A 25,385-nucleotide genomic window follows, 5' to 3' on the forward strand; every position below is an offset into this window, starting at 1 on the left:
AGGGCTGCCTCCCCTAATCTCTGGGGCTGCCGCTCATCTGCCAGCTAAGCCACGCAGCTGGGGATCCTTAAGCCCATTAGAGTACATTCGGTTTGTGCAAGGGAATTGCCTAGCAGTATTATCCCAGCCCAGCTAGAGACACAATACGTTAACAAACCTTATTCGTGAAGCCCCTGCCGGGATATAAATAGCCTAGCAGAAGGGGTGGATCAGCTCCAGACCTGGGCTAATGCAGTTGGCGATTGCCTTAAAAAGAAAAAACAGCTGCTTCTCAGCTGTCATGTCCACAGGGCCCCAGAGCGAAGAGCAGCCGCTACGCCACAGGAGCTGGGGGAAACAGAGACGCCCCAATTATTCCCTGCCTGATTCTGGGGCAAGGAGAACCCAGGTAAAAGTTCTCACTTCTTCCAACTCAGCCGGCCAGCCCAGAAGTCTTGTCAATTTCAGCCCCCAGCCCAAAGTGAACTTTTTAACGGCCGGGGTGGGACGGTGTTAAATCAGGGCTTTAATTTTATGACTCCACTTGTCCAAGAAACTTCTAAGTATTTCCTGGGCCAGCTAAGACAGAAATCAACCTGTCAATCGTTCCGACTGCTCCGTACCTGGCAGGGTGTTATTTAGGGTCGCAGGGGAGTGTGACATGATAAGGGTTTTCATCTCTATGGAGAGGTCCTCGGAGCACTCCGCTGCTGCCTCTCTCTCTTTCCACAAGTAGAATATTTGTATTCCAACTTGCTGACTGTTTGTATTGCGGTTGCACAGGGCCCACGCATTTCGCAGCCCAATAAAGTACAGTCGTGCACTAGCTGAGGAAACGTGTCTGTCTTGCATGAAGGTGTTTAATGCAGAGTCTCCAGAGAACGCCCAAACACACTTGTAGAACCGGAGTTTTCTAAACGAAGGGGCTGTACAAGGGGATGTGCGCAGGAGACACAAAGGCATGGGAGTTTTCCTGTATGCAGTGTAGTTGCAGCTATGCTGACCCCGGGTATTAGAAAGACATGCTGAGTGAGGTCATATCTTTTATTGGACCAACTTCTGTTGGCGAGACAAGCTTTCCAGCCGCACAGATCTTCAGGGCTGGGCAGGGTCCTCAGCGTGTCACAGCATAATGCCAGGTGGAAGGGTTGCAGTAGTTAGCACATAGTGGAAGGGCCCATTCAAGTTGAAGTGACCCGTTAACACCTCTGCAGTCACAGGACAAAAAGAGGGGGTGAGTGGGTTACAGATCCTTGTAATAAGCCATAAATCCAGCATCTCTGCTCAGGCCATGAGTTTCCGTGTATAGCAGAGTAATGAATTTAAGCTCCCAGGCTTGTCTTTTGAAAGTGTTGTGCAGGTTTCCTTTGAGGATAAGGACTGAAAGGTCAGCGATAGAGTGATAGAATCACAGAATCGTAGGACTGGAAGGGACCTCGAGAGGTCATCTAGTCCAGTCCCCTGAATTCATGGCAGGACTAAGTATTATCTAGAATAGACCATCCCTGACAGGTGTTTGTCTAACCTGCTCTTAAAAATGTCCAATAACAGAGATTCCACAACCTCCCTAGGCAATTTATTCCAGTGCTAAACCACCCTGACAGTTAGGAACCTAAACTGCCCTTGCTGTAGTTTAAGCCCATTGCTTCTTGTCCTAGCCTCGGATGTTAAGGAGAACAATTTTTCCTCCCTCCTCCTTGTAACCTTTTATGTACTTAAAATCTGTTACCATGTCCCCCCTCAGTCTTCTCGTCTCCAGACTAAACAAACCCAATGTTTTCAATCTTTCCTCCTAGGTCACGTTTTCTAGACCTTGAATCATTTTTGTTGCTCTTCTCTGGCCTGTTGTGGAAAAAGTCACCCACGCATCATTTTGATCAGAGACTCAAGCCTGAGGCCCGTTTATTGCAATACATACCAATGCGTTGGGGGTAGCAGTTAGAAACCACTCCCCCGATTTGGAGTACACTTTGCCTTTTTAAAGCCGAAAACCGCAAACATATTACACATTACACGTCATTGATAGGAATAGGAGAGTTAGGGTCTTTCCGCTCTTCCCGGCACTCTATTGCAATCTTCCCAGAACAGGGTGCAAATTGAGTGGAGGGCTTCTTGGCGGTTTCCGATACTGACATTACTTTGCATCATTTGGGGTGCCTGTTACTCAAATATTCCAGGCAGGGTACAGTGACACAATGGGGTTTTATGCCATTGGGGGGCATAGATACACAAAAAGATAAGAAGAGGTGTAATCAGGGCCGGTGCAAGGAAGTTTTGTGCCCTAGGCGAAACTTCCACCTTGCGCCTCCCTCCAAGCCCTGCGGCAGCTCCCCACCCCCCCGCCCCGCCCTGAGGTGCCCCCCCGCGACAGCTCCCTCCCCCCCGCCCTGAGGCACCCCCTCCGGGGAGCCATGCGGTAGCTCCCCACCCCAGCTCACCTCTACTCCGCCTCCTCCCCCAGCATGCTGCCCCCGCTCTAATTCTCCTCCCCTCCCAGGCTTGTGGCGCCAAACAGCTGATTGGTGCCGCAAGCCTGGGAGGCGGGAGAAGTGGAGCAGCGACGGCGTGCTCGGGGAGGGGGTGTAGCAGAGGTGAGCTGAGGTGGGGAGCCCTGCGGCAGCTCCCCCCCCTGCCCTGCGGCACCCCCGTGACAGCTCCCCACCCCCCCTGGCCCGGGGAGCCGTGCGGCAGCTCCCCACCCCAGCTCACCTCTGCTCCGCCTCCTCCCCAAGCACGCCGCCCCCGCTCTAATTCTCCTCCCCTCCCAGGCTTGCGGCACCAAACAGCTGATTGGTGATGCAAGCCTGGGAGGCGGGAGAAGTGGAGCAGCGACCGCGCGCTCGGGGAGGGGGCGTAGGAATGCTGTAAAAAAAAATTGGGGGCTCCGCTTTTTGGCGCCCCCAAATCTTGGCGCCCCAGGCAACCGCCAAGTTTACCTTAATGGTAGCACGGCCCTGGGCATAATTAATCATTTTAGCTAGTTACTTAATGCTTATTGCTTCACACAAGCGGTTATTATATTTCACCAGTGATAAACACACACACTATTATTGCAGTCGCCGGGACTTTCCATCCTCCCTTTTCCCCGGCCCCCCTCCCTCCTCTGGTCATAACTCTGACTGTCACTGTCAGAGAACACAATACTTAGTTTGGTTCAGGATTGCGGCTTTTAAGGCGAGTTCATGTTGATTTCATGGTCGGTGCAAATGGGGGTCAGACAGGCCCATTTTCCCCACAATCTCCCTCCTCTGATGCCAAGAAGGCAGCACCCAGATCCGTTTTTGCGGGGTGCATAGCGCAATAATTGTTGCTGGACACGGCTGAGAATTGTGAACTGGCCAGCTCGGGAGTGCCGAGGTTGGTGCCGGCCTGTTTAAGGGAGTTGATGCTAGGGGTACTGACACTGAATGGGCTTACAACCTTTGTCCCATCTTTCAGTGCGTACTGAACTTTCTTGAGTCCAGCCTTGTTATTCGGTCAGGCATACCAGGTGGGTTATTTTTTTTTTTAAATGTTTTGGTGAATTACTTAATTTTACAGGCATTCTTTCTACGGCCCTGGCAGGATTTGGTATGCGGGAGCCCAAATTCTTTCGACCGGCCTGTATGCTTGGAAGGAGCACTGCAATTGTTCACACTTTTACGTGTGCCTTTATGGCCACAGATTAGGTGCTACTTTCGAGATGTCTGCAAGGGCAGTGGGCCAGGCCTGTTGTTCGAGATTACTTTGAATGGTCATTAACTAGTTGTTTAGGAAATGTTGAACTTTTGGACATGCCAAGTTCCATGGCAATGCCTTTGCAGCACCGGTGATATTTAATACCATTTCTGTTAGCAACCTTTGGGTTATTGAACTAAGGGCGGAAATGACATGCAATTTACCAACTTCAGCCGGAACCTGAAGTAACTGTGCGTTGGTAATACGATTACAACATGGTACAGGCTAAATTGGAGGCTACTAATTGGCTAAGATTTAGAGAGAAAAAAAATATTACTTTTCCCTTCTCCCCTCCCCACCCTAAGTTCGTTAAGGAGGAGAGGCTGAGGAATATTAAAAGTTTTATCTTCAGGTAATTTTGGCTAGCTTCCGCAAGCTATTCTTCGACATTTCGTAGTCTTAGTTCACTTAGCTGTCCGGCAATGAGGCTGCAAGGGAGGAGTTACCAGCACAATCACCTTGCTTGGTTGGAGGCTTTATTATGTCCCCAGGTGGAGAGGTTGTTTTCTTAGCAAAATCCAGTGGGTTTGTCAGCGGACAAAGGAGAGGTTACCAGCTGTTTACCTTGTCCTTCACTCCTGCTGTCCAGAAGGAGCAACAACGCCAGAAGGAAAGATAGACCAATCATCAGTCGGAGAGCCATTACAGTGAGACGCATGGGCAGGTAATCAATTCTTAGCACTTTGCAGCAGTGTTAATTAACAGGACCTGATAAGGGTCTTTCAGCACGGGGCCAGGGCGTTTTCTCACTGATGGACCTCCATGTAGACACAGTCTTTTGGTTTTAGCGGGTGGCAGGGCTGCTGTATATAAAAAGACCCAACACATTTTGTTAGTACCTGGCAACAATTAAGCATTGTGTATTTATTAAATAAATGTCCATTTGACCTAGGGCCAGTTACATGGTAGTTACATCAGGCGATCCTGTTAGAAATTTATGAGGGCTGAGTTCGGTCTTTTGATTGGGAGTGGTCTTTTGAAAGCATTAAGTTACCTTAAGGATTAAATGCTAAATACCAAAATTAAACAACACTAGTTTATTTTGTTTGGCAAAAGTATTTTTTGGCTTTACGATTTTAAAACAACACCAATTCTAAACTTATAAAACAAAGATTGTACAAACCAGGAGTGGGGGTTTTTTTTAAGCAAATTTGACTAACTTGTTTATAGTCAAATGATTTTACTTAAATAACCTCTTGCCTGGATTATTTACAGACATTCCCAAAGGAATGGCTGCAAAGAAACAAAGAATTTTCTTTTTATAACACCTTCTTTTAACATTTGTACATAGTTTTACTGTTTAGGTTCCTTCAGTAACTACAGAGTTAACTTTTTACTTTCTTTTTTTTTTAACTTCCTCAAACTGTGATTGCCTGCTTGTCTGGGCCCGATTCTTTTTTCTTGCTGGTTCACTTTTTTTTCCCATGGGCACAGGCATTGTTTTACTACCAATTTAGCAAGGAGGGTGGGCTTTTTTGGCTAACCCCCCTTTTATTTATTTAAACTATTAGCTAAATGAAGGAGGTGATTAATTTCTTCCTTGGTCTATTTTGAGAGAGGGTACTATGGCACTTTGGGAAGGGGTTTTGCTGGGTCTGGGTGAATTTCAGCTGGCTGGGCAGACCCAATGTACCCAACCGGGTTGGCACAATCAGCCCACAATAAGGGGGGGGGGGCTAGCCAGCAGTTCCTGTTGCAAAGAGGAAGGGCTGGGGTTGGTCTCCCCCTCTAGAATGTCCTTTTGCAAAACTGCCAGGACCTTATTGTAAGCGGGATCAGGCACATCCAGATACACACCATTTGGGGTACAGCAGATGATACAATTCCGTGGGAGACCAAGTGTGACAGGTTGGATCACAGAAACCCCCCTGGGAGCTGCAACCTGATGTGCAAAGACTACCCCTGCTTCTGTTTTCCCTGCCAGCTCAGGACTCCAGCACCCTGTCTTGCTGAGCCAGACACTCATCTGCTCCAACACAGACCCAGGGTCTGAATCACTTGTCCCAAAGCTGCAGGTTTACCCAAAAACAGCTCCCAGAAGTGTGCTTGTCTTTAGCACTCAGATGCCCAACTCCCAATGGGGTCTAAACCCAAATAAATCCGTTTTACCCTGCATAAAGCTTATGCAGAGTAAACTGATAAATTGTTCGCCCTCTATAACACTGATAGAGAGGTATGCACAGTTGTTTGCTCCCCCAGGTATTAATTACATACTCTGAGTAAATTACTAAATAAAAAGTGATTTTATTAAATACAGACAGTAGGATTTAAGTGGTTCCAAGTAGTAACAGACAGAACAAAGTAAGTCACAAGCAAAATAAAATAAAATGCGCAAATCTATGCCTAATCAAACTGAATACAGATAATCTCACCCTCAGAGATGCTTCAGTAAGTTTTTCTCAGACTGGACACCTTCCAGGCCTGGGCACAATTCTTTCCCCTGGTACAGCTCTTGTTCCAGCTCAGGTGGTAGCTAGGGGATTCTTCATGATGGCTCCTCTCCCTCTCTCTTCTGTTCCACCCCTTTATATATCTTTTGCATAAGGCGGGAACCCTTTGTCCCTCTGGGTTTCCACCCCCCCCCCCCCACTGGAAAAGCACCAGGTTAAAGATGGATTCCAGTTCAGGTGACATGATCACATGTCACTGCAAGACTTCATTACTCACTTGCCAGCACACACATATACAGGGAGATTCACAGGTAAACAGCCATCTGCAGACAATGGGAGTCATCAAGATTCCAAACCATCATTAATGGCCCACACTTTACATAATTACAATAGGCCCTCAGAGTTACATTTTATATTTCTAGTTTTAGATACAAGAGTGGTACATTTATACAAATCAGATGATCATACTCAGTAGATTATAAGCTTTGTAATGATACCTTACAAGAGACCTTTTGCATGAAGCATATTCCAGTTACGTTACATTCACTTATTACCGTATTTTCTCTAAAACTATCCCAGTTACATTATATTGACTTATTATCAAGTTTTTATAAAACCATATAGACTGCACAACGTCACACCAAGGTCCACGCACAGACTCCAAGGTCTCCTGACCCGAAGCGCCAATGCCCGTGAAATGGTGCAAGAGGAGCATTTTCTCAATATAGGGAGGCTGTCTTAGGGGTACGTGTAAGGACTTTTGATACTTAAGGCGCTTAATATTTCTTGCCCTTGGGCCTGTGGGGGCTGGACAGCAGCTCCCTGCCCAGTTCTGTCTGGGGGGAATTGCAGGCTAGGGTTATTTTTAGTATTCTTATTCCAAATTTTTATAAACTTGCAAGTTGAGGGACCATAATTTGCATGTATGTGGCAGGAGTGCCCTTTTGCAGCATGGGGCCCTGTTTGGAATTAGAGGCTCCCATTGTAAACGCCGGATGGACCACCTCCTTCACTTAACTATGTCCCTCTATGATGAGTTGGGTACAACCCGCCTCCTTTCAACAACTACTATATTACAATAAACGAGAAACACATTAGACAGGTTACACATAACATGCAACTAGCACCATAAGCCCAGACCTCCTTTTCGGCGAGGCCTCTTCCAAGCCCAGGTCTCCTTTATTACCAGGCGAGACCGACTTTCCTTACGCTGCAAGGCCAGGCTTCCTTTTTCTTACCAGGCGAGGCCACTTTCCTCAATGCATTCACACCAGCGGGGAGGGTTTATAAGGGCGGTCCTCGCACACCCCTCTTCCGGCAAAGAGCACCGGCCCGTCTTTAAGAGAATGGGGTAGGATACTTTATCGCCTCCGGTACGGCGGGCGATTTCCAGGGACTCCCCTTCTCTCCGAGCAAGGGGAGGGAGCCCACGGCTCCAAGTGGAAAATTAGGGAAGGAACTCGGTCGCAGGCCAACCAAACCAGAGGGGCTAGGAAAGGCACAGTCCCCGCACACCCCTTCCCCAGCAGAGAGCACCGGCCCACCTTCAAGAGAAGGTGATAGGTTACCCTACTGCCTAGGAGTTCATGGGCGGTTTCCCGGGGCCTCTTCGCTCTCTGAGCGAGGAGGGGGCCTAAGGCATCAAGAGGGAAACAAGGGCAGGGCAACCCACAACCCACACACACATGACACACCTAATCCGGGATAACATTACGGCACTCTCCGCCACTGGCCTAATGCCGGTGGGACTTTTTGCCAACCCTCACGGCCACACCAGGGCCCTTCCCTCCGGGGTCTACAGTGGCCGTCCTTCGCCCTTCAGGGGGACCAGTGCCCGAAGTTGAAAACACTTAGTGGACAGACAAAACCCAACACAGACAAGGTACAAAACGGACACACACAAAACGAACAGGCGTCAGGCAAATGAGTTTAGCAACAAAGGTTCGGATTACAGCGCACCCTCACCTAAACCCAGAGCCTACGGGCAGCTTCCCACCGAAGCCGAAATAGAGACAATGGTCTCTTACCTGGTGCCTGTGGTCGGTGTGGAAGTGTTCCGCAGTCCTCCGGTCCGGTGGGACGTCGAGTGATCCCGGACGAGGCCCCAAATTGTTGTGGAAAAAGTCACCCACGCATCATTTTGATCAGAGACTCAAACCTGAGGCCCATTTATTGCAATACATACCAACGTGTTGGGGGTAGCAGTTAGAAACCACTCCCCCGATTTGGAGTACACTTTGCCTTTTTAAAGCCGAAAACCGCAAACATATTACACGTCATTGATAGGAATAGGAGAGTTAGGGTCTTTCTGCTCTTCCTGGCACTCTATTGCAATCTTCCCAGAACAGGGTGCAAATTGAGTGGAGGGCTTCTTGGCAGTTTCCGATACTGTCATTACTTTGCATCATTTGGGGTGCCTGTTACTCAAATGTTCCAGGCAGGGTACAGTGACACAATGGGGTTTTATGCCATTGGGGGGCATAGATACACAAAAAAATAAGAAGAGGCGTAATTAATCATTTTAGCTAGTTACTTAATGCTTATTGCTTTGCACAAGTGGTTATTATATTTCACCAGTCATAAACACACACACTATTATTGCAGTCGCCGGGACTTTCCATCCTCCCTTTTCCTCAGACTCCCTCCCTCCTCTGGTCATAACCCTGACTGTCATTGTCAGAGAACACAATACTTAGTTTGGTTCAGGCTTGCGGCCTGTAAGGCGAGTTCATGTTGATTTAATGGTCGGTGCAAATGGGGATCAGCCAGGCCCATTTTCCTACAGGCCTTTGTGAAGAGTGTTCACCCACAGGTGATAGATCGAGTGTTTTTGTCTTTTATCCTTTTCCTGAGTGAGTTCATTTGAGAGCATAGTGATCGGGGACTGAGCAGAAACAGTGGGTTTATGGTTTATTACAACAATTTGTAACCCACTAACCCCCCCTCTCTTTTTGTCCTGTGACTGCAGGGGCGTTAACGGGCCACTTCACCTTGAATGGGCTCTCACAACACCTGTGAACTCTTTATGCTAAAAAATCCTTCCACCTTGCGTTCAGCTGTGATGCTGGGAGCTCCTTTCCCAGACCTGCGGAAGAGCTCTGTGGCGCTCCAAAGCTGGTCTCTCTCCCCAGCAGAAGTTGGTCCAATAATAGAAATTCCCTCCCTCGCCTTGTCTCTGGGAGTTTTCCTGGAATGCAGCAGCGGTTGTTTGTTTTCTTGTCCTCAGGGGACGCCTACTCTGTGATCCCAGGGAGCGACTGCAGCTCGTGTGGTCGCACCTGAGCAGGGGCGGTGAGTTATATGGGCCACTGGAGCCTCCACCAATGTTTGACGCCGGGTCTCTCCCCGGGCCCTGCCTGCCTCCCCCGGCCCCCGGAGCATCCCTGTCTCAAGTGGGCGGCTGCCCCCTGCAGCTCCGGGCTGCGCTCCGCTCTGCTGGCTTCTGGCATCCACTGCCGCCGCAGGGTCCTAGTGCCCCCCATCACTAGTGCCAGGGCAGGCTGACCCTGCCCCTGCCCTTCCCCCTCGGACCCTTCCCTTTTCCGACAAGACCCTCCATCAGCACAGGGTCCCCCCTCCGCCCGCATTCACCGCTCCTGCCCCACGCTGGGCAAGGGGCAGTCCCATCCCCCACCCCAGTGAGGGGCAGCAGCAGGGGAGGAGGCACACATGTGATGGCAGCCGCACCCCGGCACCCACCACAGGGGAGGCGAGGGGGCTGCCTGGACCTGAGATGGGCCCTAGGAGCACGTGCAGTGACAGTGGTGCGAGGTGAGTGTGCTGCAGGGAGGGAGAGGAGGGCCCCTCCCCCAGAACTCGCTGCTGTCGGTGGGGAGATGTAACAGTGCGCCGACTCACCGGTGTGGCCCCCTGCTGGTCATCCAGGGAATTAGCTCACCAGCCTCCGGAGCGCCCTCTGCAGGCCGGTGTCTCAGCTTGCCGCTGGTCCCGGTGTCCCTCCTGGACCTCCGTGCCCCTTCCCTCGGGGTTCTGCCCCCTGCAGTCTCGCTGGGTCTCCCCTCCCCGGGGAACCCCCAACCCTCTATCCCCACCTCGCCTCAGTCTTTGGCTACTCCCAGTCCCCGTCTAGCCCCCGCTCACTGGGGCGGACTGCAGTGTAATTGCCACTCATCATCAGCAAGGAGGGTTTGGACGTGCTGCCTCCACCTACCCTGGGCTACACCTTTGCAACCCCAGTACCATTCCTGGCCTTTAGCAAGGCCTGCAGCCTGGGGGTTTTCTAGGCCAGAGCTCCCCAGCTCCTCTGGCCTTTCCCCAGCCCTGCTCCAGTCTAGGTACCCTGCTCAGCTCCCAGCAGCCAGGCCCTTCTCTCTCAACCTCTAGAGAGAGACTCTCTTAGCTCCAGCCGAACAGCCCCTTTATAGGGCCAGCTGCGGCCTGATTGGGCGTGGCCCCAGCTGAGGCTACGCCCCCAATCAGCCTAGGTTTTTCTCTCAGCCCCAGCCCTCCCCAAGGCTGCTTTTACCCCTCCGGGCAGGAGCGGGGTGACCACCCCGCTACAGGAGAGAGTTGGGGGGAGTCCTTCTCTCTGGCCCCAGCCCCGGGGCAGCCTGCCTGCTGCACCCCAAAGTTTGAACTCCTCATCCTCAGTCCCACCCCAGAGCCCGCACCCACAGCCAGAGCCCTCACCCGCCCCCCAACCCCACCCCTATGCCCCAGCCCTGAGCCCTTCCAACACTCCAAACCCCTCATCCCCAGCCAGAGCCCTCATCCCCCCACACCCTATCCCTCTGCCCCAGCCGGGAGCCCCCTCCTGCATCGTGAACCCCTCATCCCCGACCCCACCCCACAGCCCTCACCCCACACCCCAACCCTCTTTCTGAACCCCTCCCACACCCCAAACCCCTCATCACAAGCCCCACCCCCGAGCCCTCGCATTTTTACATGATTTTAAAAATATCTATCGGCTTACAAGGCGGGGGTGGGACTTGGACCTGTTCTGGGCACCACCAAAAATTATACAAAGCTGCTGCCCCGGCACCTGGGCTAGTTTGAATCTAGCCAACTCCGAGCAGAGAAGCGGCAGCAGCACGGGCTGGCCAGGGGAGGAATTACCCAGGGTTCTGGATGGGTTTGTACAGCCTGGGCTCACCTGGGACCCAGGGCAGACGTACCTTAGACATTTAGCAGCATCACCGCTGCAGCTAGGTGCCTTATGCTGGAGCGAGCGATGCTCTGTGCTTGTCGAGGCAGGTACAGCCGAGGAGCTGAGCCTCACAGCCGGGGTAGTGCTGTTCTCCCTCCACGTTACCGGTTAGGAAACAGAGGCACAGGGAGCGAGTTATCCAAGGCGACAGAGAAGAGTTTGGCAAAGCTGGGAGGAGAAGCCGAGCCTCCTCGCCGGCAGCCCCGTGCCTGCCCCACCAGCCTGCCCCACACCTCACCCAGCCCCTCTAAGCACTGCGCTGCCGCCTGTGAACACACGGGCCGTGCCCCGGGGGTGGGGTGGGGTGAGTAACTGTCTGCACTGAAGTGTTAAAGACGAAGAGGGACCCAACAGGAAAACACTTGGCCATCCAGTCCAGTCAAGTCAATTGCTGAAACCGAGAACCATCCGCAGCCAGGAGAAGGGGCTCAGACTCCTCGGGGTGGGGGCTGGGGACTCAGTGCCAAGCCCCAAACTTTACCCGTGATGAAGCGTGCAAGTGATGTTGGTACACGCTACGGCCTTTGCCATGGACCCGTCCACGTGGAGCTGGGCAGCGCGATTGCATAGACCTACCTGCACTAGCTCTGCTTCAGCCAGCCTCTAAAAATCGCAGCCTGTTCCCAGCGGCTCAGACAGGCTGCCCCGAGTACAATCCCGCCCGACCCCGGGGTATGTATTCGGGCAGCCAGCCCGAGCTGCTGCCCCTGCCAGCACAGGCGCACGGCTATGTCTAAGGTGTACCCGGGCGCATCTACACCATCTGGGACTCATCTCCCAGCTCCAACGTACCCTGTGCGAGGCTTCGTTCCTTAACGTTTCCCTTTGTGGCTGCCCCCTGGGTGATGTAGCCCTGCTCCCGCGTGGAGTCGGCAGCAACCAGGGCCGGGTTCAGTGTCTAGGGGGTTCCTCTTCACAATACGAAGCAGGACCAGCTCGAGCCCTGCTAAGGAATCTGGGAAAACTAGATGCAACCCTGGGCACCTCTACGAGGCAAGACTTCCCCTCTCGCAAGTTAGTGTGTAACCCACACACCTCCTGGGTGTGGTGTTCTGTCCCATCTAGTGGCACCAAGACCACTTAGAGACAGTTAAATGAGTCTGCTCGACAGCCTTAGCTAACAGCCAGGTGGCTTTTAGCTCATGCGTAGAGGCTCATGCACTAAGCTCCAGAGGTCCCAGGTTCAATCCCACTCACTGACGACCCGGGTCTGTCGATGTTACAAGTGCACTACTAGAGAGAGCTTTTATTAACAGGGAAAGGGAACTGAGCATTAATTTGGGACAACGCCGCACGTGCATTGCATGTGACCGTAAGCAAACACCCACCCCACAGTCCCGTGCCTCAGTTTCCCACCCTTGCGGTGGGAAAGTCCGATGCACAAATGTCCCTTGAACACGCCGCTCCCCTCTCCCTCCGCTGCACCCCGGTCACAGCTGGTTGTCCTGCTTGAAGACCCAGAGGTGCGTTCACATGGCTCCGCCTCCCGCCCCTGAAAAGGGGAGATAGAGCAAAGCCATTCCTGCTCTCACCTCCTCTGCAACTGACTGACGGCTGCTGCTCTTACCTCTGCTGCTGCGTGCTGCTGCCGCCTCTGTTCTCTCTCCCTCCTGGTGCTGCTCGCTGCTCGCTGCCTCTTCAGCGATGCCACATTCCGCGGCTCCTCCACCCAGCCCAGCGCTTCAGGATTTTGCTGGGCAGTGAGGAATGTCTGTGCTACGGCCTCTTAGTCGTCTCTCACTCCAGCACCGTCCCTGTACCAGGCGGACAGCTCGGCCCCTAGATCTGCCCATCAGTGACATCAGCTCCAGGAATCACTGAAGAGTAACAAGGACCCTCCATTGAGTCTAGTCAGCGCTGTCTTTATGTCATAAATATAAAGGGAAGGGTAAGAACCTTTATGTATGCAGTAATATAAAATCCCTCTTGGCCAGGGGTACAGAATCACTTACCTGTAAGGGGTTAATCAGTTCAATTAACCTGGTTGGCACCCGACCAGAAGGACCAATGGGGAAAGAAGATACTTTCAAATCTGCGGGGGGAGGGGGGGCTTTGTTTGCTCTCTTTGTGTGTGTGTGTTCCCTCTTGAGACAGAGAGAGGACCAGGGCAGGAAAAACATCTCCTTAAAAGATCCTGAATGATACATATAAAATTACAGAATTCGTAAGTAATAGCAAGGATATGGGTTAGATTATCTTTTTTTTTAGCTTGTGAATTTTCCCTATGGCAAGAGGGAGGTTTATTCCTGTTTTGTAACTTTAAAATTGAGCCTAGAGGGGGATCCTCTGTGTTTTAAGTCTTTTTATTACCCTGTAAAATTACCTTTTTTTACAGATTTTACAGAGGTGCTTCTTTTATTTTATTTTTTATAATAAAGTTCTTCTTTTAAGAACCTGATTGGTTTTTAGTGTCCTAAAAACCCAAGGGTCTGGTCTATGCTCACCTTGGTTACCTATTATTCTCAAGCCTCCCCAGGAAATGGGGTGAAGGGACTTGGGGGGATATTTTGGGGAAACAGGAACTCCAAGTGGTCCTTCTTCTGAATCTTTGTGTAAATCACTTGGTGGTGGCAGCAATACAGTCCAAGGACAAGGAAGAATTTGTGCCTTGGGGAAGTTTTTAACCTAAGCTGCTAGGAATAAGCTTAGGGGGTCTTTCATGCAGCTCCCCACATCTGTACCCTAGAGTTCAGAGTGGGGAGGGAACCCTGACACTTTAAATGCTGGCGAGGAAAGAATCAGAGGGTATCTAAGACTCTGCAGACAGCTTCCGCCCTGTCAGATAGGAATACTTGTCCCTGCCCCCTTCCTATCCTCGGTGGGATTTCGCACCCCTACCCCTGGCTCAACAAGTGAGGTTCAGTTTAGAGTCACCCTCTCAAGCAGGGCAGGCTAAGCACAGTTCAGCTGCCCTTTACTCATACAGTAAGGACAACAACATGTCATCACCCCTGCCTACACATAATCCCAGCTATAAACTCAAAGTGATGGGGTCTAAATTAGCGGTTACCACTCAAGAAAGAGATCTTGGAGTCATTGTGGATAGTTCTCTGAAAACGTCCACTCAATGTGCAGTGGCAGTCAAAAAAGCAAACAGAATGCTGGGAACCATTAGGAAAGAGATAGATAATACGATAGAACATATCATGTTGCCTCTATATAAATCCATGGTACGCCCACATCTTGAATACTGAGTGCAGATGTGGTCGCCCCATCTCAAAAAAGATATATTAGAATTGGAAAAAGTACAGAAAAGGGCAACAAAAATGATTAGGAGCATGGAACAGCTTCCATATGAGGGGAGATTAAAAAGACTTGGACTGTTCAGGTTGGCAAAGAGATGACTAAGGAGCGATATAATAGAGGTCTATAAAATCATGACTGGTGTGGAGAAAGTGAATCAGGAAGTGTTATTTACTCCTTTTCATAACACAAGAACCAGGGGTCACCAAATGAAATTAATAGGCAGCAGGTTTAAAACAAACATAAGGAAGTATTTCTTCACACAACGAGTATTTCTTCACACACAGGGGATTGGTCCTGCTTTGAGCACTGGGTTGGACTAGATGACCTCCTGGGGTCCCTTCCAACCCTGATATTCTATGATTCTACGAACGCACAGTCAACCTGTGGAACTCCTTGCCAGGGTCTGTTGTGAAGGGCAAAACTATAACGAGGTTCAAAAAAGAATTAGGTAAGTTCCTGGAGGATAGTCCATCAATGGCCATTAGTCAGGATGGGCAGGGATGCAAAACCATGCTCTGAAATGTCCCTAGCCTCTGAGTGCCAGAAGCTGGGGGTGGACGATGGGATGGAGCACGCGATAATTGCCCTGTTCTGTTCATTCACTCTGAAGCACCTGGCACTGGCCACTGTTGAAAAACAGGACCCTGGGCTAGATGGACCATTGGTCTGACCCAGTGTGGCCATTTTTAAGTTGTTATTCAAAGCGAATTGTAATCCAAAACCAACCAAAACAGATCACTTTGGCAAAGCAGGTTGCCTGCTGAACACTTAGGCAGAGTGGGCGTGTCTATGCAAATACGGTCTGCTCCTGAAGTCTTTTCCCCCAGTGCATCACTAGATCACAGAATCATAGAACCACAGGGTCAGAAGGGACCGCCAGGGTCATCTAGTCTAACCCCCTTGAATGGGGATGAAGCCAAACAGAAGCACAGATGTCAGGGGAGAGCTCATTCAGACCTGCTGATTTTAGGAAAAATTGTCAGAGCAGCCACGAGCAAGAGTGAGTGGCCGCACATTGAGGCCACCAAAAATGTTGTGAGAGCCGCTGCGCTAAACGGCTTAGATTGTGGTCTAGGGGAATAGCCACATTGATTCCTGTGTTGCTCAAAGTGGTTCAGCCCTTCCTGAGTATTTCTGCTGTCCTAGAGGACCCCAGTGAATGGTACTGTTCCCTCTCTTGGTTCCAGATTTGCCTCTCTTGTCATGATGGGAGACAGAGAGAGAGAGTAAAAGAACCAAGTGTTGTGGGACCAAAGGCATCCCTGGTCCCAGACTCTTGGCTTCAGGGCTGTTCCCACAGTGATGAATTCTGAGCAGGCTCCTAGCGGAAGATGATGGCTTTATGGTTAAAGCGCCGGGCTAGGATTGGGAAGATCTGCGATCAACTGCAAGCTCAGCCTCACACGTCCCATGGGATCTTCTCACTGAGTCTCTCCGAGCCACAGTTCCCTGTCTGTAAAATACAGATAATTCCACTCTTCTGGCCTTGTGTCTTGAGATTGGAAATTCCCCAGGGCGGGAACTCTCTCTTGCTGTGTGTGTATGTACAGCACCTAGCACATAGAAGCTGAGGTCTTGCATGGGGCCTCAGGGTGAAAAATAAGATTGCTCTAGCATCCCTGTAGAAAGGGCCAGAAAGCTGTAGTCTTCAGGGGGAGACAATGGCCTGGACAGGTGTGCCTCCACCTTCCCACCGCTTCCCAACATCTCCCAGGTGTTTTGTGGCTCTTCCTCTGTCTCTTGCACAGACTGGAGCTTGGTATGAATAAGTCACTTACTGATTCGCCACGGTCTGTACTGGCTGTGGACTGAGTGTATTATTTTTCCAGACGTGGATGGCGAAGATGGAGTGTCTCAGACCAGTCTTTGTCCTGCTGCTGGCTGGGATCTTCATGGAAGGCCCTCAGGTATGTCTAAAACACGCAGCAGTTAAACAGTTAACAATGTCGTCATCATTAGGGTTCAGCAAAAACACTCCATTGAGATGAACAGGGTGTAGGGCTAATTCTATGGGCTAGACCCCCAGCTGCAATAAGTCAGCCTAACTCCATTGACTTCTGTGGCTCATTGACACCTGCTGAGGATCTGACCCTTTATCTTTGCACACCCCGGGAAGCAGGGAAGAGCTGTATCCCCATTGTACAGATGGAGACCTGAGGCCCAGACAGACTAAGGGACTTGACCAAGGTCCCACAGGGAGTCTGTGGCAGAGTAGGTAGCATCCCAGGCTACCACCCTAACCACTGGATCACCCTTCCCCTCATGCTCCCTTGCCCCAACACTTTACCTCCGTCACTTGGCTATTGCTGTCCCTGTAGCCTGGCTAAGACCTGCTCCACCATCTGTTGCCAGCGCCTGTCACCATGTTCTCCTGCTGCCCTCAGGTCCAATGTTTCTCCCTCCGCAAGAGAGACCTCTTCTCCGTCAGAGAGTCAACCCTGGACATGGCCCTCAGCTCCTTCGATGACCAGTACAAGGACTGCGCCAGCATGATGGAGGCCGAGCTGGGGGAGCTGAACCGCACCGAGTTGGCCAACAACAGAAACTACGCCGAGACCTGGCTGGAGGCAGCCTCCAGCTGGAAAGAGATGAAGGACAGGAGCTACATGCCGCGGGACTTCAAGCCCGAGTACGCCATCGCCATCTTGGCCTACACCAGCCAAGGCCCCCTGCACAAGCAGCCCCTTCACCAGGAGTTCAACGCAGCCGTGAGAGAGGCAGGCCGCACCCGGGACTTTTACCTCAACAACTTCAACTTCAAGACCCTGCACTTCCTCCTGACCAGAGCCCTTCACGTCCTGAAGGCCTCCGAGCCCACAAAGTGCCACCAGGTGTACCGCGGAGTCCGGGGCATCCGCTTCAAAACCGAGAGTCGCAAGCCCGTCCGGTTTGGCCACTTCACGTCCACGTCCCTGAAGAACGAGAGCGCCCTGAATTTCGGGCAGGACACGTTCTTCTCCATAAAGACCTGCTACGGGGTCAACATCAAGAACTTCTCCCTCTTCCCTGGCGAGGACGAAGTGCTGATCCCCCCCTTCGAGAAATTCAAGGTCACCAACTTCACCAGGGCTCAGGACAGAACCTTGATCCAGCTCCTGTCCCTGGACAGCTACAGCAACCACAACTGCGAGTATGTGAAAGGTAATGTCCATCCACGGGGATAGCGGCCTCCCGCTCCCTGTGGCCTCTTGGGGATCCTGGTCTGAGCTTCCACCGGCCTGGAGGCCATTAAGAACTGGGGGGGATGGTTTGGCCCAATTATATGCTCCAAACTCACTCAGCCATCAGAGCTGTTTGAAGCTGGGGTTTCAGTCTGTGGAAGGAGAGTCAGAGACAAGGGTCTGCAGGTGGAAACAGGGCCAGATCTCCAGCCGGTGTGAACTGGCAGCAAGGCGGCACCAGCTGAGCCACTGGTCCAGGCCAGCTCCGGTTCTGTGGTCGCGGTTGGGCCTCAAGTGGGACCAGGATGAAGCTGACTCCATTTTGCTTAGCACCAAACTGGAGCAGGAGAGCGAAGGCCGCCCAGGCGATGCCTATGAGTGGGGAGTGCGATCAGAGTCAATCTCCTGACGGGCCCCCTTCCCATATCCCATCCCAGCCATCAGCTGGCACCTGTTGGGAGGAGGTGAGGGCAGCCGCCTCTGAGATAAGCTGGTTATGAGTGGTCAGTCCAATGCAAGACGATGGTCCTATCCCAGAGCCCCCAGGCTCCCGCCTGGAGCGGAGGGCGGGGACGGACAGTCTTGTAGGCAAGGCACTGAACTAGGACTCTGAAGGCTTGAGCTCACATCCCGACCCCGCTGCGGACGCCCTGTACAACCTTGGGCGAGTGAGTTCATCTCTCTGAACAACTCCCCGTCTGTAATAGGGGGATACGAGCAATTCCTTTCTCCCTCTCCTAGGCTATTGAAAGGCTGAGCTTTTTGGGCCAGGGACGGCGTCTGAGCCCCACCCAGCACAATAGGGCCCTGATCTTGGTTGGGGGCTTTTAGGTTCTACCACAATACAAATAAAAGCATGCCTGGTGGATGAGAAATTCACTGACCCCCATGGCCTGATGGTTCCTGAGCCTGTACCTCCCGCAGAACTCCAGGAGAATGGTGCAGTTATGGCCCAGAGCAAGGGATGGAAACGCTTTCTTCTTCCACGTGACCCTCCCTGCATTGTCCCTCCGTGCCACCCCCAGTGAAGTCTCAAAAGAGGCAGCTTAGCGTGGGAGAATTCAATCCAAACAGCTCCCCCAGGGGAAGGAGCCCTGCTGCCCGGCGGATTGGCCACCTGGCCTGGCCTAGAGAAGGAGGTGAAAGTGACATGCTGGGTTGTTTTTGTTTTAATGTTGTTGGTTTCTTTGGCAGAGAAAAGATGCAAGACCCGGAGATGCATTTTCAGCTCCGGTAAGGACATTAATGGCAATCTGATGCTTCTAGAGGGCAGCACAGAGCTTACATTCCCCCTTCTTCCCCCCAGCCCCTTCCCCCACTCTAATTCTTTCTTATTCTCTTTCTTGGCATCTGCAGGAATGAGCAGTTTCTCCTCTGGTGGACAGTGCCTGTACCTCCTCAGTGGAGTTCTTCTGGTGGCAAGCGCTTTGGGAACACCTGACTTCCTTTGACATCCTACTCAGCATGCTCGCTCTCTCCCTGAGCTGTCATTAAAACTCGGTAGAAATTTCTTCGAGGAAAAAGGACATGAAGAAAGAAACCCTGGATCCCATCTGCTGGTGTCTCAGGCCAGAAGAGACCATTGTGATCATCTGCCCTGACCTCCTGCATCTCGCAGGCCCTAGAACTGCCCGGGATTAATTCCTGTTTGAACCAGAGCAGAGCTTTGAGGAAAAACCTCCCATCTTGACTGAAACGGGGCAAGTGATGGAGATACACCTGATCCTTGCTAAATTGTTCAATTACCCTCAGTGTTAAAAATTTCCACTTAGTCTGTAGTCCCAATTTGTCTACCTTCAACGCCCAGCCATCGATTCTTGTTCGACCTTTGCCTGCTAGTTTTAAGAGCCCGCTCTAATCCAGTTTCTGTTCCCCGTTATAAGTGCTGATAGAATGCAATCATGTCACTCCAGAACCGTCTCCTCATTACGAGACTGAGCTCATTGAGTTCCTGGGGCAGCCTTGCATTGGTCCCCCGAGAAAGTTCTGTCTCCTGCATGGAGAAGCTTTACCCCTGCTGTCAAGAGTCCCATTGTGCCACTTATTACTGTTTAATTTATCAATTTGTTCCAAAAACTCCTCTATTGACAGCTCCATCTGGGACAGTTCCTCAGATTTGTCACCTAAAAAGAATGGCTCAGGTTTGGGAATCTCCCTCCCATCCTCAGCTGTGAAGACCAATGCAAAGAATTCATTTAATTTCTCTGCAATGGCCTTATGGTCTTTGAGTGCTCCTTTAGCACCTCGATCGTCCAGTGGCCCCCTGGTTTTTTAGCCTGCTTCTGATTTACCTAAAAAAAATAGCTATTACTTTTTCAGTCTTTGGCTAGCTATTCTTCAAATTCTTTTTTGGCCTTCCTAATTATATTTTTACACTATCTTTGCCAGAGTTTATGCTCCTTTCTATTTTCCTCAACAGGATTTAACTTCCGCTTTTTAAAGGATGTCTTTTTGCCTCTCACTGCTTCTTTTACTTGGTTGTTTAGCCAGGGTGGCACTTTTTTGGTTCTCTCACTATGTTTTTTAATTTGGGGGATACATTTAAGTTGAGCCTCCATTATGGTGTCTTTAAAAAGTTTCCATGCAGCTTGCAGGGATTTCACTTTTGGCGCTGTACCTTTTAATTTCTGTTTAACTAACCTCCTCATTTTTGTATAGTTCCCCTTTGTGAAATTAAATGCTACTGTGTTTGGGCTGCTGTGGTGTTTTCCCCACCACAGGGATGTTAAATTTAAGTATATTATGGTCACTATTACCAAGCGGTCCAGCTAGTCACTTCTTGGACCAGATCCTGTGCTCCACTTAGGACTAAATCAAGAATTGTCTCTTCTCTGGTGGGTTCCAGGACTAGCTGCTCCAAGAAGCCGTCATTTAAGGCGTCAAGAAACTTTATCTCTGCATCCTGTCCTGAGGTGACATGTACCCAGTCAATTTAGGGATAGTTGAAATCCCACATTTTTATTGAGTTTTTTATTTTTATAGGCTCTCCAATCTCCCTGAGCATTTTACAGTCACTATCACCATGCTGGTCAGATGGTTGGTAGGATACCCCCACTGCTCTATTCTTATTATTCAAGCATGGAATTACTATCCATAGAGATTTTATGGCACAGTTTGGTTCATTTAAGATTTTTACTTCATTTGGTTCTATGCTTTCTTTCCCATATAGTGCCACTCCCCCACCAGCACGACCTGTTCTGTCCTTCCAATAGATTTTGTACCCTGGTATTACTGCGTCCCATTGATTATCCTCATTCCACCAAGTTTCTGTGATGCCTATTACACTTCTACCTCGATATAACGCCGTCCTCGGGAGCCAAAAAATCTTACCGCGTTATAGGTGAAACCGCGTTATATCGAACTTGCTTTGATCCACCAGAGTGTGCAGCCCTGCCCCCCCGGAGCACTGCTTTACCGCGTTATATCCGAATTCGGGTTATATCGGGTCATGTTATATCAGGGTAGAGGTGTATATTAATATCAATATATTTAATAGAGGCACTCTAGTTCGCCCATATTATTTAGACGTCCAGGCCTGAGAGAGACACGGGAGACCCAGATCCAAAATCTCTTTTCTACCTGATTTGGAGCAGGGACTTAAACACTGATCTCCTACATCTCACGCGAGTGCCCTGAGCACCAGGCAAATGGCGATTTTGGATGGGGCTCTCAGTCTCTCTGGCTGGAGCTGTTCCACTTTGTGCAAATGAACTTTATCTTTTATTTTGCGTTTTATTTTTGTTTCTTACATAACCGACTCTGATCTCTACTCCTGCTACTTATAATCACTTCAAATCGATCTTTCTGTAGTTAATAAATTTGTTTTATACTTTACCTAAAACAGTGTGCTTTGGTTGATGTGCTTGGGAAAACTCAACCAGGTTACAAAGGTTAGTGTGTGTCCTCTCCCCAACGAGGGAGGGGCGGACTGGGTAACGAACTTACACTGGCCAGCTTCGGATCAGGGCAGGACGGTATAGCTCTGGGGTGCAAGACTGGGGCGCTAGGGGGGAATTGTCTGGAGCCTCCCTATTGTTAGTTCATGAGTGGCTGGGAGAAGCATTCATGTAACTCAGCTGGGTGTGTCCCTGCCTGTGGATGGCTGTGTAAGTGCAGTACCTGCCAGAGGTCTGTGGCTTGACTCAGCATCACAGTGAGAGAGGGACACCCCAGGTTGGTGGGACAGAGGGCTCAGTGGTCCCACAGTCCAGGTTGCACCCTGGTGACCCCATCACAGGAGTTCTGTCCCTGGGCTAGTCCCAGAAAACACAGGGACTCTCAAAAGACCCCCTGGCTGAGCGGGTTGTTCGAAGCCAAGTGGACTGGCTGGCGACGCTTGGAGGAAACAGCCAAGTTCACAGACATCCACCTCTCACTTTTAAAGAACTCTTTCCTCCTTTCTGTGTACAAGGAGCAGGCTCCCTGCTCCTTAACACAGGTTTTTATCGGCTCTTCCCGGCTTCCAGTGGCTCTCGTGTCCTAGCTGCTTGCCCCGCTAGAACCCGGGCAATGCCCCTTCCTTAAGTGGCTAGCAGCTGTAGCTCTGTCGTGGGATGAGAACATGGTGTGATGCTGTATGATTGAATATGACCATTTTTATCATTGTTTATATAAGTGCAACAACTCTTGTACAAAGTATGTCATGTCAATGGGGAAGTTACGATTTGCTAAGTATGATTATCCTGTTTATGTATGTAACCCTTCTGCCCATCTAAGTTGGCAGCAACAAGGGCCGGGTTCTGTATCTAGGGGTTCCGTTTCAATAACGCAATGCAAAACCGGCTCGAGCCCCCACCCAGTGACCTGGGATATTTACATACCACCCCCTGGGTGCCTCTAAGAGGCAATACTTCCCCTCTCGCAAGCACGGAGTCTGAGTGTAACAGAAAATGTTTAATAACATGAGGTAAACGACATCAGCATTAAATTGGAAAAACACCACAAACAGGATTCATATCACAAACCATGAGCGGAAAAAACCCACCCCAGCAAGTTGGGCTCAAGTATCAGGGGGTAGCCGTGTTAGTCTGTATCTACAAAAACAACAAGGAGTCTGGTGGCACCTTAAAGACTAACAGATTTATTTGGGCATAAGCTTTCGTGAGTAAAAACCTCACTTCTTCGGATGCAAGTTGGGCTGTGTCCTTTCCCTTGAGTTCTTGAAACCAGCAACCCAAGGATCATCAGACCCTGTGAAGAGCTGGGCATTATCCCTAGTTTTTTTATTAATCAACTACTTTTTAAAAATACACAAATACATAAATACACAGCCAATTCCTCTCTGACTCAGCGGAGAGCCCAAGAGTTCTCATCTCCTTTGGGAAGGTCCCTTAATTACTGTTTACTACTAAAGCTGGATAAAGAACACAGAAGCGCAGACATTGAAAGAGAGACATTGGCTAGAGTGTCTCTGGTCTCCAGCCAGTTTCCATTCAGTTGCAGCTTCTCCCCTAGAGGCTGAGCGACCCCCCCCCGGGATTGCACACAGCTGTATTATAAACGGTGCACACCCCTGTGTCGGCTCTCGGTGTGGGATGCTGCTGCAGATGCTGGCGTGAGAGAGGTGTGGGAAGCGGCTGCCTGTGGGAGATTCCCAGGGAAGACACGTCTGTCTCAGAATTCACAGGTACCCATCTCTTGCTAAGGAGCTCACCTGCTCGACAAACCCAGTGCAACGTGGGTGTGATGGGATAGAGAATAGGTCTGTGGTCCTTTCTGCTCTGCACAGCCATTAAACATGCCGGGGCCCTTGCCACAGGGGATGTGTTTGCTCCAATAGCACTGGCCAAAATGTCCTTCCTTGCTCTGCCCCTGGCTGATGGGCTCCAGCCCCAAGGTGGCTGTAATTCAGCGGCACAGGGGATCCTTCAGGATGAAAGGTGTTAGTAGATGGACAATACAAGGCCAAATTCTGAGGCTGTGGCCCGAATGTTCTCAGGCCCCACTGAGGCAAAACTCCCCTTGGAGTAAGAACTGAGTGAAGACCTCAGGAGCCAGATGTGTGTGAGTTAATGCACAGGGACTCTCACCTCCTCCTCTTGCATTTCAGGGCTCGGGGGCGGGGGGGGGGCTCTCACCTGACTTTCTGATGGAAAGCATGGAGGTACTAGGGCTCCTCACTGGAATAATTATATTAATTTTTCAACATGGGCAAGACGTCTTTTCACCTGGCTTCATTCAAGAACTCGGCTGAACTGTTATGCCTGAAACTTTCAAAAAACAATTCAGCCAGAAGCAGACACCCAGTGTGGGAAATTTCAGTCCAAACAGTTAAAGTTTGGAAAACTTATATGCAATTGAAAATGAGGTCTCCTAATTGAAGGTATCAGACAGCCTTAACAAACGGTGGAGCCACCAGCACCACCTACATTGGCCAGTCCATTTGTGAATCCCATTCAGCTATGCTCTTTGCTCCAGTAATGTCTGTGGCAAGGAGTTCCACTGGCCAAATATGGATTATGTCAACAATTTTCTTTTCTCAATGTTATATGTTCAGACTTTCAAAGTAATTGAATGTTCCCTTGTTCTTGTGTTATGAGACAGAGTAAATAATATAAATGTCTGACCTACTTTCTTTATCGATAGATTCATTGGGTTTAAGATCATCCTGTCTGACCTCCTGTATAACACAGGCCATTAAATTAACCCAGTTACTCCTGTATATAGCTCCAAAACTTGTGTTTGACTAAGACCTGGTCTACACTAGGATTTTACATTGTAGAATCATAGAGCCACAGGGTGAGAAGGGACCTGCAAGGGTCGGCTAGTCTAACCCCTGCCAAGATGCAGGGTTTGTTGTGTCTAAACCATCCAGGACAGACGGCTCCAGCCCCCTTTGGAAAACCTCCAGTGAAGGAGCTTCCACAACCTGCCTAGGTGACTGTTCCATTGTCCTCCTGTTCTTACCGTTAGGGAGTTTTTCCTGAGATTTAATCCAAATCTGCTCTGCTGTAGTGTGACGTTATGAGTATAATATAATATCTCATTGAAAGGTGACACAGGGCCAGAAAGAGTTAATTGACTCACCGACTGACATGCCCTATGGCCGAAATTTAAAGACTTGTTAGGAAGATATGTAAATGAAAAGAGCTTTGAAATGCAAGCCTGCGTTGTTAGAGATAGAAGGGTAGATAGAACAGGAGTACTTGTGGCACCTTAGAGACTAACAAATTTATTTGAGCATAAGCTTTCGTGGGCTAAAACCCACTTCATCGGATGCATAGAATGGAACACACAGAAAGAAGATATTTATACATACAGAGAACATGAAAAGGTGGAGTAGCCAGACCAACTGTAAGAGGCCAATCAATTGAGATGAGCTATCATCAGCAGGAGAGAGAAAAAAACCTATGAAGTGATAATCGAGATGACCCATAGAAGGTGTGAGGATATTTTAACATGGGGAAATAGATTCAATTAGTGTAATGACCCAACCATTCCCAGTCTCTGTTCAAACCTAAGTTAATTGTATCTAATTTGCATATTAATTCAAGTTCAGCAGTCTCTCTTTGGAGTCTGTTTTTGAAGTTTTTTTGTTGCAAAATTGCCACCATCAAGTCTGTCACTGAGTGGTTAGAGAGGCTGAAGTGTTCTCCCACTGATTTTTGAATGTTATGATTCCTGATGTCAGATTTGTGTCCATTTATTCTTTTGCGCAGAGACTGTCTGGTTTGGCCAATGTATATGGCAGAGGGGCATTGCTGGCACATGATGGCATATATCACA

The 25,385-nt window shown here is 50.1% G+C and overlaps 1 protein-coding gene and 1 long non-coding RNA gene across 13 annotated transcripts; one reads left to right on the forward strand and one right to left on the reverse strand.

Annotated features, from left to right (window-relative positions):
• Nucleotides 1–229: 229 nt before the first annotated feature.
• On the forward strand, nt 230–21,501 carry ART1 (ADP-ribosyltransferase 1). 12 transcript variants are annotated; one of them, XM_065581871.1, is made up of 8 exons: nt 230–388; nt 9,313–9,377; nt 13,000–13,141; nt 14,784–14,947; nt 16,329–16,406; nt 16,884–17,640; nt 18,855–18,893; nt 19,017–21,501. In XM_065581871.1, the coding sequence occupies exons 5-8, from the start codon at nt 16,335–16,337 to the stop codon at nt 19,109–19,111; spliced, it is 963 nt and encodes a 320-aa protein (XP_065437943.1). In that variant the 5' UTR covers nt 230–388; nt 9,313–9,377; nt 13,000–13,141; nt 14,784–14,947; nt 16,329–16,334; the 3' UTR covers nt 19,112–21,501. The 12 variants fall into 12 exon arrangements, with proteins under 12 accessions (XP_065437943.1, XP_065437942.1, XP_005313722.1 ...); XM_065581873.1 differs by lacking the exon at nt 13,000–13,141 and adding an exon at nt 4,286–4,360 and having other exon boundaries at nt 235–388; XM_065581870.1 differs by lacking the exon at nt 13,000–13,141.
• On the reverse strand, nt 2,885–6,964 carry LOC135980971 (uncharacterized). The gene is made up of 2 exons (XR_010597939.1): nt 6,069–6,964; nt 2,885–4,499 (listed from the first exon to the last, which is right to left on the reverse strand). It is a non-coding gene; the product is annotated as an uncharacterized LOC135980971 (long non-coding RNA).
• Nucleotides 21,502–25,385: the final 3,884 nt, after the last annotated feature.

Source organism: Chrysemys picta, chromosome 1, assembly GCF_011386835.1.
Source record: "Chrysemys picta bellii isolate R12L10 chromosome 1, ASM1138683v2, whole genome shotgun sequence".
Taxonomy (NCBI): Eukaryota; Metazoa; Chordata; order Testudines; family Emydidae; genus Chrysemys; species Chrysemys picta.

Coding starts and splice junctions, on each gene's coding strand:
- ART1 (XM_005313663.4), top strand. CDS start 281: ATGTCCACAGGGCCCCAGAGCGAAGAGCAGCCGCTACGCCACAGGAGC. Junction 389..16,328: donor CTGGGGCAAGGAGAACCCAG/GTAAAAGTTCTC, acceptor TTATTTTTCCAG/ACGTGGATGGCGAAGATGGA. Junction 18,894..19,016: donor GAGATGCATTTTCAGCTCCG/GTAAGGACATTA, acceptor TGGCATCTGCAG/GAATGAGCAGTTTCTCCTCT.